This window comes from Benincasa hispida, chromosome 11 (genome assembly GCF_009727055.1).
Source record: "Benincasa hispida cultivar B227 chromosome 11, ASM972705v1, whole genome shotgun sequence".
NCBI classification, from domain to species: Eukaryota; Viridiplantae; Streptophyta; class Magnoliopsida; order Cucurbitales; family Cucurbitaceae; genus Benincasa; species Benincasa hispida.
This window is the reverse complement of record NC_052359.1, coordinates 405499-419004: the sequence shown is the minus strand read 5'-3', so window position 1 is coordinate 419004 and position 13506 is coordinate 405499. Positions and strand designations below refer to the sequence as shown.

The following is a 13506-nucleotide window of genomic DNA, read 5'->3' as shown; positions in this document are numbered from 1 at the left end:
AGTTAATACATAATATTGTTATAATTATATTATATAAAACATGTTTTTCATGAAATTGATGGGCTCAAAAAAGTTTTTTTTAGTGTACTAAAAAAGACTTTTTTGTACTAAACATGAATATAACATGGTTTTTAAATTAAATTTGTTGTCTTCCCATCAATAACTAAATGTATCTAAAGTTTAGTAGACTAATGTCAAGATTTTATATTTATTTTTTCTCAACAACGTACATTTATTTTTATTTTTGTAATTTTTAATTAAAGATGGCGAGAGCAAGAGATTATTCTTTTTTTTTCCAAGTTCAACGACATGTGGAAGTTGGATTATTTTATGCATAATGTCTTTACCCATTGGTATAACAATGCTCGTATTAGTCAAGCCAACATCAACTGGCATGTTGTATGTACTAGTGACTAAGAGATACGTGGTTCGAATCTTCTCATCTTTATTGTCCAAGAAAAAAAAAAGTGATTTGGTACATTTTTGTAATTATAAAAAGATGAGGGATGGGAGAAAAAGGGAAAAGGAAAATGGTGAAAGTGGTGGACCCCAAAAAAGGAAAGACTGGAAAATGGAACAAAATAAAAACAAATAGAGAGTTAAAGGTCAAGGCCGGTGTGCTATGGGCGTTGCCTTTCAATTCAAACCATTTCAACCCTTTGACTCACTCATTCTTTTAACTCATTTCCCTTCCCTTTCCTTTTTCTTTTATTCATATATAATATAATATAATATCAAAAATATATATTTTAGTCTTCGAAATTTGAGTCTAATTTTTATTTGCTTCGTAGTTTCTAGAATATTGATGTGTTAATCTTTGAGTTTTGAACTTGGTTTCAATCGAATTTCTAGATTTCAAAATGTTACAATTTATCCTTGAGATTTGAGTTTTGTTTCAATTCGATTTTTTACTATTTTGCATTAATCTTTATGAATTAATTTTAGATAATTATGAAGTAAAATTTTAAATGTAATTCTAATAGTGAAGAAATAATAAAACTTAAGTCATCCTTTAAATTTTGTAAAACTAATTAATAGACGTTAATACTAAAGATGGAAAATAAGTACTAATAAAAAAAATTAAAGTTAAAAGTGCAAATCTCTAAGCTTAAGAACCAAATTCAAATAAAACTCAAATCTAAAAGTTAAATTTATAACAATTTGAATTTTGAAACTAAAATGAAATCAAACTTAAAACTTAAGAATTAAAAATGTAACATTTTGAAATCTAAATGAAAATTAAATCTAAAATCTACCAACCAAGTATATTCTTTTTCCTATAATTTACCTATTTGAATTCATATTCAAAATTTTCTATGTTGTTTCAAATATAAGCAACTCTTTTCGATTTGTGATTGATTCTATCGATGATACTACTATTTTTTTTTTCTTTTTAGTTAAAAAGCCTTAAATGTCAACTCATGTTTTCACAATTAAAAAAATATTTTTTCTAATTTTGTGTGTGAAAAATAAATTATTTCTATCTATATTAAAAAGCATGCTATAAAAAAAAGGAAAATTCTTATAAATAGAAAAATCAAAAAAATATATACACTTTATAATAAAAAATTTCAAAGGGATAAAACACTTTTGAAAGTTTTTGCTATAAAGTGTAAATATTTTTAATTATTTTTTTATATTTAAAAATATCCCGAAAAAAATTATTTCAATTTTGAAGAGAAATAAAAGTACCATGGACCAAATATGACAATAAAAATACCACATTAGGTCAAAATTGCACAACGAGGATCATTCCACTTACATTTAGTGAACTCTTCCACAGAGTTACCTAATTATTTCCTCAAAAGAATATCAAATTTAGTCACTATTTCACTTTTAGTTTTTGTTTCTAAAACTTATGCTAGCTTTCTCACCATTTATTTCATATGTTTTTACATTATACTTCTTAAAAACACGTTTGAGTTCTTACCAAAAAATTTTAAACAAAATGAAGTTTTCAAAACTTATTTTGATTAATTTAAAATTTTAGTTACAATGAATTGGAGAAAACGATAATTTAGTTTCTATGTTTTATAATTAGAATTTAATTTCAATAGTTTGGTAAAATTCTTCCAAATTTTTTTTTTTTTTTTTTCAGTTTAAAACAATTTTAAGAAGTAGATAGCAAAAGATATCAAATTATTAAAAAAAATAATCTTTAAGTTGTTCTTTTTTGAAATGGTTGCTAAGGTTCTATTTGGTAGACAACTTAGATTCTGTTTTATGTTTTCGGATTCACCGAGTTAAGCGAATATATGTTTGGTTGTCTGGATTTTGTTTCCGAAAACTGTTTCCAGATTATGTGATCCATTCAATGGAAATTCTGAAAACAACTTTTTTTTTTTTAGTTTTAGTGTACCTAGATTTGAATTCATAATTTTAAAATACATAATTATTTATTAAAAAACGATAAAAACAATAACAATTATATTATTTCATGTTATAAACGCAATTATTTTGGTTAAATTTAAAATATATATAATATATTATATATATTATATGATATTACAAAATAATAATGATACAAAAATTTTAACATAAAAAAATTTTGGAAATTAATTAGTAAGGTTTATATTCCGCTAGTATTTAGTGAATAACTAAATATATTCTCAATTGCATTTTGAAAATTTATTTAATTTTTTAATTGATTACCCAACACATATCTGAAAACATGAAATATAACTCTGTTTTCATTGAATTTCTTGTTTTCAAATTTTTGTTTTCAGACTGCTTACCAAATCGACCCTAAAAATTGACATATACTTACATATATATATATATATATAGTCTAGTGTAAACATAGTATAAAGTTTGATAGGAAGTAGGTATATAGTTACCCAAATAAAAACCTTATTTTAAATAATTTCATTTTCCTTTTCCTATCCAACCAACTAATTTCAACATAAATCCACTTTGAGTGGAGTGTTAACTGAATTTCTTAGATATTTTAGTGTCTTTGCAAGTTGAAAGATACAATAGATGATGAATTTCAACATCCACATTACTATGGTATATTCTTTTTTTCTTTTCTTTTTTTTTTTTCCCCTTTTTCTCATTAAATATCCCATTTTTAAAATTAACTAATTAATATTTTATATGTGTGGTTTATATATTATCCTTTACTATACTTGTAATGTTAAGATAAAGAGAGAGAAAGACAGGCATTGACTTCTTATACATTATATAGTTTCTTTTTTCTTTTTCATTTTTTTTTTTGGAGAATATTTATAAAAAAAAATAATTTAGGTATAATAATTGAGAGGTTGTTTAAATAAATATTGCCTTCCCCACCTGAAACCATAAAATGGGTGAAATACTAAACCAGGGTTTCATCTCTTGTGTGTTTAGTCAACTCCACCCTTCAAAAAACTTTATAGAATGTGACATTTTTCATTTTTAATAAACAATTCACTCTCATTACTTTGATTCTTTAAATGCACAACTTGCCTTATTATTTTATGGTTTCAATTATATGAACCTTGTTAATAAATAATTATTTATGTTCATGGTGTAAAATATCAATACAAATTTGAAATTATTCCCCCAATCCCCCTACAAGAAATGATAAGAAATTACATGCATAAGGTGAGATATAATTGAGATTTAAAATGATTGAGATCGATGAAAATGTCAAAGTCTCATTCTTGGAAGTATTTAAATTATAGAAATAAGTATTTGTATTTTCTTTTAACCAATTAAAATGATTATTATTTATATTATATTTCCATTCACGACACTTTGTTATTTATTTTTTATGTTTCATAAATTTATTTATGATATATTAGAAATTTTAATTCATCTTTCACATCAATATTGAACTTATGAGAACATAGAAATGACTATAAAAATTTTGATATGGTGACAAAAAAATTTAATGTCAAGAATATAATGACTAAAAATAGAAATAAATATGTCAATATATCATTTTTTTAATACTAAAAAAAATAAGCGAACATTAGCAACTAACAAGGAATCCACGTCCCCCATGGGAGATTATCTTCAAGCCAAGTCAATGAAGAATGATGCCATCGGATATGAGATGCAAATCGTGAGTCACAACATTACAATGATACTTAATAAAGTAGAAATCCTCATTGATACCTCAATATTGTAAATCACACAGAAAATTCACACAAAATTAAATCTCGTTTGAATATTGATAAGTTTTAAAATATTTCGTTCATTTAAAATGAATTTATAAATTAACATATCAAGCTGATGGAATGAGATTTATGCCAACATTTTTCAAAAACAATTATATGAAAGAGTAAATACTTGAAAGGCAATAAAATTTATGATTAATATAATATGCAAATATATATCTCGTTTTTCATTTCAATTTACAAATTAATTAAAAAATTTCATAAATCTTCAATAATGAAGTACAATGGATGATGCATTCTTAAGCTTATCCCTAATGTATTTTTTAATAGAGAAGAAAAAAAACATTAAGTTTTGTATTGTAGTGATTTTTTTTAAAATATGAAAAGATATGGTTCCTTGTGTCACAAATTCAGGAGATTAGAGAAGGTGAGCATTGAAATAATTGAAATCTGATTATAATAAAATATTAATTAGGGAATTATGTTTTCCCTTAGTTTAATATAACAATGTCTAATTATTCCCTCCTATTTTGGAAAACTTAATGAGTGATTTTCCCTTATATCAATATAATAATGTGTAATTATTGTTCCCTATTTTAGGGATTGTCATTGAATTTAGTCACAATAACCTTAGGAAAAACTCTCTCATGTCCTCCCCCCTCCCTTCTTTACCTATCTTAACATAGTTTAGTATATTAAAGTATTTATTACTATTTTAAAAGTTGAATTGAAATGTTTGAAAATCTACCAAAATATATATTAAATAATTTTTTAAGCAAAAAGTGTAATAACTAAAGCTTCACCAGGTTACTATTTTATTTTTTTTTTTAAAAAAAGTATGGCTTTCATTTTCTTATGATTTACATTTTTTTTAGTACATTAATTCTTAGTTAGATTTAAAAATAAAAATAAATTTTTAAAAATCATTTTTCTTAAATTTTAAAGTTTTGACTATATTCAAAAATAGACAATAAAATTAGAAGATGGAATGAGTGTTTATGAACTTAATTTTCAAAAACTAAAAATAAAGTCAAATGGTTAAACGAGACTTAAAATAATAATTTTTCAAATTAAAAATATATATTAATTAGTATTTATGCGAAAGTGAAATAATTAAAATAATAATTTTGAAAATTAGAAATAGACTACAGTGCAACATTTCAAGGTTTTTTTAATGATAAAATTGCTAAAAATATTTATAAATAATAGCAAAATATTATAGTCTATCTGTGATAGATCGTGATAAACTACTATCTGTATTTATCATGACACGGATAGATACAAAGAGTAGTCTATCGCGATCTATCACAGATAGACAATGAAATTTTATTATATTTATAAATATTTTTATTCATTTTCCTATATTTAAAAACAGTCCAAAGTAAATTTATTTTCATAATTTATTATCAATCACATTCTCGATAGATTCACGTATAGGAAAAGAAATGTAAAAAAAAAAAAAAAAAAAAAAAAAAAAAAAAAAAAAAAAAAATCAGCCAAAAATATTTTATTATATGTATTTGATTAAAAAAAAAGTGAAATCCTTAATCATACTAACCTATAATTTGTTTTCACAAACTTAATTTAGATAAAATGAGACTTTTTTAATTAAAATTTTTTTTTTTTAAAAAAAGTATAATCTCGATTAACTACAATATATTTATTAATAATAATAATAATCAAAGCTTACTAGAAGATGTATAAGAACTTTATTCTTCAGAAATCATATTGATGATAGAATTTGATTCCTCCCCCAATACCACTTGGAATACATTCCAATAATGTGAGAATAGTGGAATTATTATATTCAAATCACAATAAAAAGTGGACTAAAAAATACTCATTTTTGTAATTTGTTATAAATAGAGGGTTGAGCACTAAATAATAGTCTTCAAAATATTCATTGATCCACCACAAAATTAAACTAATATTTTATGATTTAATTTTGATTTAAAAGCAATAGCATATTAACAATCAACACAGTAATCTTTTATGCTAAAATTTCTCTATATTGATTTAGAATTTAAAAATGGAATAAGATATTGAATATACAATTTTTAAAAAGGCTTATTACCGTTTTGATTAGTTAAATTATGTTAACTTGTATATGTTAATTACATATTATTTCATATTATATTTATTAAGTGTTATTTTTAAATAAAGAAAAACAAGCCAACTTATTTATAAATATTGCAAAATGTCACTACTTATTAATGATGGGCTGTCATAGACCACAATAGACTTTCATCATTGAACGATACAAGTCTTGTGCAGTTTTTCATTAATAGCCAGTGACATTTTTCTACTTAAAAATATTTTCAGCAATTTTATCATTTAAAAATAATTATCCATTTATTTAACTTATATTTGTTTTTAGATGAAATGAATAGTTAAAAAAAAAAAGTATTCCATTGAATAGCAATAAATAAATATTATATTTTTAATTAATATAATATTTAACAAATGGAAAGTTTTTACCCATTGAAATAATCACAAACTATTTACAGAAATAACAAAATTATTATGCCATTTGAGAAATCAAACCTCAGATCTTAAGGTCAATAGTACAAGTATCATACCAGTTGAGTTACATTCTTATTAACATATGTATATATAATTATATATCATATCAACTCCGTTGGTCAATTATCGAAATGAGAAATTTTTTTGCTAGCTTGTCAATGGATTTTTAAAAAATATTATTATTCTTCCATTAGGCATTTGCTAAAATAAACTAAATCCAAACATGATATGATAAATTTGCACCAACTTTATATAAATTTGCCCAAGCCTTTAGCCTACAACATTTGTTATGTATTTGGTTCAATTAGGTAGCACAAGTAAAGTTGTCATTTTTAAATTATGTATATATTTAAGTTGATGGTCTATTTTTTTTTTTTTAAATATTAATGAAATTTGTTTTATATTCATTCAACATTTTCTTATTAAAAGAAATTAGTTGTCCAAATACCCTAAGTTATAGTTTAGACGTTTTTTAAGTAAAAATATTTATGGGTTCGGAAATAATATTTCAAACCAAACTTAAATGTTTGAGTTGTAAATTTATTTAATTCAAAAAAATCTAATTAACGGGAGGATTTAACTCCAATCCAATCTTATAATATTTTGAATTGAAATGGTTTTATGGATAAATTTATAATAGATTTTTTAATGGTTTGATAATCTATTCAATTCTAAATCACTTGAAAAAAAAAAAAGAATTTTATTGATACGATACAGAGACTAAAATTGAACCAACTTCAAAATATAAGAATTAAAACGTTATTTCAATCCAATTTATTTTATTTTTTTTGCTGTCATCTCATTTGTCATTGCCTTCTAATCTAATTGTCAAACCCTAATTAAAATAAACACCACACTTAAATTGCATTGAAATTTTGTTTGCAATCTCTATTTTCTTAATTACCAAGGATGATGATTTTTAAAATAAAATATGGATGATGATTTTTAAAATAAAATATGGATGATGATTTTTAAAATAAAATATTCTCCAATTATATATTTAAATAAAGCTTGATAGGGAAAATGGTGTGCCAATGCCCAAAAACAATGTGTGAAAAAGGGGAAAAAAGATTTACTGGAATAAAATATTATGGTAATCACCATTAATTTAAAAGGATGACAAAAGAAGGGGATATTTAATTTATTTTTATAATAAAATAAAATAAAATAAAAGTGAAATTACGATCAAACCAAAGCAAAGGGGAAGGAAGACCGAAGACCTTGAAAACGAAAGCAAAGGCGTGAGGTTCCTTGAACCCAACGCATCAAATCTCAGGTTCGGCTTCGGAGTTTGCTTCGGAAATTTGCTTCGGAGCTAGGTTCGTATGTCGACATTGTGCGGATAAGAACGACCCCCCTTCTCTCTCTTGTTTCTCTCTCTAACGCCATCTACCACTCTCTACAAGAACCCATTCTCTCCCTCACCGCCTCCACTCTTCTGAAAGATTAATCTCTCTCTCCCATTCTGAAAGATTAAGCTCTCCTCTTTTTCTCTCTCTAGAACCAGTCAAAATCTCTCTGTTTTTAGTTTTGGATTGCTGTGATTAGACTGTGTTTTTCATTTGTTTTTTTGATAAAATTTCAAACTGGCGATCGAAAACCACGATACTACTGTTCGTGAAATCAAGCCCAAGAGCAGAAGAATCATGGTATTACGCTTTTTTAGTAATTTTCTTTTACTGTTTCTCTTTCCCGCATTCTGTTTTTTCCATTGGGGTACTGATTTTTCTACGTTTTATCCTCTGGGTTTTGCTTCTTTTTCCATTTTTCCGTTTGGGTATTGCTTATTTCTCGATTTTCTCATATGGGTTTTGAATTTTTTTTTTAGTTCATTTTCCCGCATTCTGTTTTTCCTTAACTGTTTCTCTGTTTTTCTCAACTGGGTTTGCTTATAAGCTTGATTTTCCCATCAAGGTATTGATTTTCTTCTGTTTTCTTATCTGGGTTTTGCTTATTCTTCTGATTTTTCACTTGGGTATTGATTATTTTGCGATTTTCTCATCTGGGTTTCGGTTTTTCTGATTTGACTTTCCAGCATTCTGTTTTCCTTTTACTGTTTCTCTGTTTCCTCATCTGGGTTTGGATTTAAGTTCGGTTGTCCCATCAGGGTATTGATTTTCTTCTGTTTTCTCATCTGGGTTTTGCTCGATTCTCTAATTTTTCAATTGGGTATTGCTGTTCTTTTTATTTTATTATCTGTATTTCGATTTTCCCCCTTTGACTTTCCCACATTCTGTTTTTCCTTCTGGTTTTCTCATCTAAGTATGCCTTTTGATATTGATTTTCTTTTGTGTTTCTTAACAGAATTTGTTTATTTTGATTTTCAATTTATTGATTGTCTCGTCTGGGTTTTCGATTGGTTTCGTTTCTGTTCTTGACATTGTTCTTGATGGATTCTGTTTCAATAGGGTCCTGACGATGAAGACAACCGATGGCCGCCATGGCTGAAACCTCTACTAAGAGAAAGCTTCTTCGTCCAATGCAAACACCACATAGATTCTCACAAAAGCGAATGCAATATGTACTGTTTAGATTGTATGAACGGCGCTCTCTGTTCTCTTTGCCTCAACTTTCACAAAGATCATCGCGCCATTCAGGTCTTTAAAAAAAAATCCCTTTCCCATTTCATTTTTCTTCATCTAAATTCATCTTCTAATAAAAAAAATTCCTTTTGTTCCTCACAGATTCGCAGGTCTTCTTACCATGATGTGATCAGAGTTTCTGAGATTCAAAAAGTTTTGGACATTTCTGGTGTTCAAACTTACATAATCAACAGTGCTAGAGTCGTGTTCTTGAATGAAAGGCCTCAGCCTCGGCCTGGCAAAGGCGTTACAAATACTTGTGAAGTCTGTGAACGCAGCCTCCTTGATTCCTTCCGATTTTGCTCCCTTGGTTGCAAGGTAAAATTTCCTTCTCTTCTTTCTTTCTTTTACTCTGTTTGGTTTCCCGGAAAACCAATGGGAAAATTTAGGAAAACCCCCATTTGAAATTCTGTTTTACTCTGTTTGGTTGCTGAGAAAATGGGTGGGAAAATGAAAGAAAATTCCAAATGGGAATTCGTGTCAACAATGTGTTTGGTTGGTTGAATTTCAAACCAGTGGAATTGGACTTTTTCTTCCACTTGCTTTTCATAGAGTGGGTTCGTGGATTGTTCCCATTAATAATAAAGACTGAATTTTCTTTTTCCTTTTGCTCAACTTTCTCGGAAACCAAACAAGTCAGAAAAAACTGAGGAAAACAGAGGAAAAAGAAAAAAGAACGCCTGATCTTTTCTCCCGCGTTCCCATTTGTCAATCCTCAACCGTTTTTTCTAACTGTGAACTAATTTTAGATGGATCGATTTCAATTTCACAGATCGTCGGAACCTCAAGGAGTTTCCAGAAGAAGAGGGCCGCAATGGCAGCCTCCGACTCGGAGGATTCTTATAGCAGCAGCAGCAACCATAGACGAAGCAAGAGCAACAACAGCAATAACAATAGCAATAAAGTTCAAAGTTTTAGTCCTTCGACGCCACCCCCGACGTCGGTTAATTACAGGACGGCGAAGCGGAGGAAGGGGATACCTCATCGAGCTCCGATGGGAGGTCTAGTTTTAGAATATTAGTCCCTGCATTTTCACCTAATTATCATAAGACCCTTGAAATGTAATGTAATTTCCACGCTGCTCTTCCCTCCAATGCCTCGAGCTTTGTAAAAGAGGCCGGTGTTGGAGGGTCTTACTTTTAGCTTTGTACATAGAAGAAGCATAGATGTGGGGTAAGAAAAATAATAATAATAATAAGGCAAATGTGAAAATGTTGAAACCTTAGAGGACTAAAAAGAAAAATAAGTTTGGTAGGTTTGAATAATTATATAAATAGGTTGGGGTTATAGTGAATTATACTAAGTTTTGGGTCGAAGTTGTAAATAGTGGGTGGGAATTTTCTCTTCTTTATGCTTCTTAGAAGTGGTGATGAAGATACAATGTACTCCTTGGAATAATGGAATTTGGAGATTGGTGTTTATATGTGAAATGAATAATATATTTATGTATATGCTCTATTGATTATGCTTATAATTTTTTTTTTTTTATTTGTTATCCTTTGGTAAAAAATTGTATCACGACAATCCTATTTTAGTTCAATGATAAACTTAGTTCAATAATATTAGAATTTAGTTATGATTTATAATTATAGATTATTTGAGTATTTTATCAAACTATAAAGACTAAAATCTAACTTTTAAGTCTATAAGAACGATTGACGAACTTCTAACTTTCTTTAAACTATAAAGATTAAATTTGTAATTTAATCTTCTATTTTTGTGATTGAAATACTTAGATATTTTATTCATGTAACATTGTCTTCTTACATAACTATAATTAAGATTTCACACATATTCACTTTGATCATTGTCACTAAAGCTTGATATGGTATTTAATTGAAATCTTTATAATACTTCTAGTTCAAAAAGCAAAAGATTGTGTAATGTCATATAATTAAGAGGTTATTTACTCATTAAGGGCCACTAGATCAAAGTTTGAAATGGATGAAAGTTTCTCAAGGTTGAAAATGAAAGTAGTTGTTTGATAGTTTTGGTTTGAATCACATATGGGTTCTTTGAGTTTTAAAATTTTACATTAACTACATCACTTAATATTCAAATTAAGTCAGTATATGGTCATTTATCCAGCAAACTTCTTGATCGTCAATACTAGTTGAATTATATTTGTATTGATAGTAAATTATCATGTTAGTTTGCCAATATATACAAAGACCAAAATTGTTGTTTCTTATACATTCAAAAAATAAAATATATATTTAAAATGATAGAAGATCCAAACCTATAATTTTCTGTTTTCTAAAGACAATATCCATAAAAACATATTAGGTCACAAAAAGAATGTCATTTCTCGAAATTCGAATAAAACAAAATGATCTAATTATCCAATGTAAAATAAAACCTTGAATAAAATATATAACACGTACATAACATAAAATTGAAAAGAAAATATTGCATCCAATCCAAATAAAAATAAAAAGTAATTAAGTTGAGCTTAACAAAGGAATTTATAGATGTAAATGGTATTTATAAGTCAAAATCACTCATGTATATAATAAAGTCGTATGAAGGTTAAAAACTAAAAATAAGTATAACTCAAAATGATGGTCCAATTTAGAAGTTCAAGAAATAAATAAAGTTAAATCATAAGTTTAGTCCTTAAACTTTTACATATTTATTCAGTCTCTAAACTTTTAAAAAATATTTCTTACTTCTCTAATATTTCAACTTTGTGTCTATAACTTCATGTTCCTTAACTTTAAAGTATGTCTAATAGATTCTTAAAATTAAGCTTATATTATTCTCTTTTTTTTTTATGATAATTTGTATTTTTTTTAAGTACAATTGATGAATTCTTAGCTAAATTTTAATAACAAAAACAAGTTTTTATTTTTTTTATTTTTTTAAAAAAATATCGCTTTGTTTTTAAATAATTGAGAAAAATAAGATAACACATGAAAAATTGGGAAGTAGAAGTGATGTCTATAAATTTAATTTTAAAAAATTTAAAACAGAAAACAAAATGATTAACGAACGGGGTCGTAATTTTTTTTACTAATAGATTTTTAAAATTTGAATTTTGTATTTAGGTCCTTTTACTTATTTGTAAATCTATTAGATATAAAGTCAAAAGTTTAATTTTCGTTAAACACAAATTTCAAATGTAAATGTGTAAAAAAAAAAAAAAAAAAAGGAAATACCCTTGTAATTTACGAGGAATGAAAAAATTGAAAGAAAAAAAATGAAGGTTTGAAGTTTGTAAAAAGAGAAAAGTGAAGGGTTGAAATTGAAAACTAATTTCCGTTTATGGAAGGGTTTTGACTACCAACATCCCAAGTGGCAAGTGGGAGAGAGGTGTCCGCACGTGTGGTGAATGTCTGACTGAAACGTGTTATGTCCACATTGGATGACACGGGGGAACGGGGCTCTTTCTTAAGTGGGTCCCACAATTTCTGAGTGCTTCCGTGTGCTTCTCACGTGGGTCCCTCCCCCGCTTTCAACCTACGGATGGATGATGATCGGATTCATACTTCTTCCATTCCTTTCATATTCCCTTTTTTATTTTCTTTTCCATTTCCCCCACTTGCAATTTTTTTTTTCTTCTTTTTCTTTTCACTAAATTATAAAAACAAATATTAAGGAGTTTCATGTTTTTATAAATGTGTTTGATAATATATTCCGAATTATTCTAATTTATTGATTATTTTAAATATGTTTGATTCTATATATATAAATGATAAGACTAGTTGTAATTATCAATTAAATATTAGTTGACAATAAACTATTATTAATTTATTTATGAATATATTTTATATTAAAAAAAATTATATAACTATTGTTTTGTAGTATTATATAATTAGAAAATTTTCACAGATAGAAAAAATGTCAAATTATTTACATAAATAACATATATATATATATATATACTAATGAGTATGGATAGATTTATTAGCGTCTATCAATTTCTATTATTGATAAACACCAATAGACTTCTATCAGCCTCTATCATCCTTTATTAAAAAAAACAATAATAAGATTTTACTATTTTGTATAAATAATTTTCCTTATTTTTCTATTTTTTAAAATTTTTCCCTCCCCCTTAAATTATATTTTTGTCTTTTTAAATATTTTCATAATATTTGTGAACTTCACCTTAGATTTTAAAGGTGATCCTAACTTATAATGTCATAAAATAGGAGCATTGTTCTTCAAATTCAATGGCTATATAAGCGAAGTTGTATAATTTTTTTGTCTTAAATTTCTAATACAATATTTAGAGATGAGAGATTCCAACATCTTTTTTTTTTCTCCCGAGAATACATATCTTAACTAGTTGAACT

At 26.3% G+C, this 13506-nt stretch overlaps 1 protein-coding gene across 1 annotated transcript; it reads left to right on the top strand.

The window, feature by feature from the left end:
* The first annotated feature begins 8005 nt into the window (after positions 1-8005).
* Positions 8006-10666, top strand: LOC120091418. The gene is made up of 4 exons (XM_039049437.1): positions 8006-8275; positions 9035-9223; positions 9311-9526; positions 9981-10666. Exons 1-4 carry the CDS (start codon positions 8273-8275, stop codon positions 10227-10229), a joined length of 657 nt encoding a protein of 218 aa, XP_038905365.1. The 5' UTR covers positions 8006-8272; the 3' UTR covers positions 10230-10666.
* Positions 10667-13506: the final 2840 nt, after the last annotated feature.

What these genes read in the sequence shown, in the direction of transcription:
- LOC120091418 (XM_039049437.1), top strand. An exon ending in AAGATCATCGCGCCATTCAG is followed by an intron (nt 9,224 to 9,310) that starts GTCTTTAAAAAA and finishes TGTTCCTCACAG; the next exon opens with ATTCGCAGGTCTTCTTACCA. An exon ending in TTTGCTCCCTTGGTTGCAAG is followed by an intron (nt 9,527 to 9,980) that starts GTAAAATTTCCT and finishes TCAATTTCACAG; the next exon opens with ATCGTCGGAACCTCAAGGAG.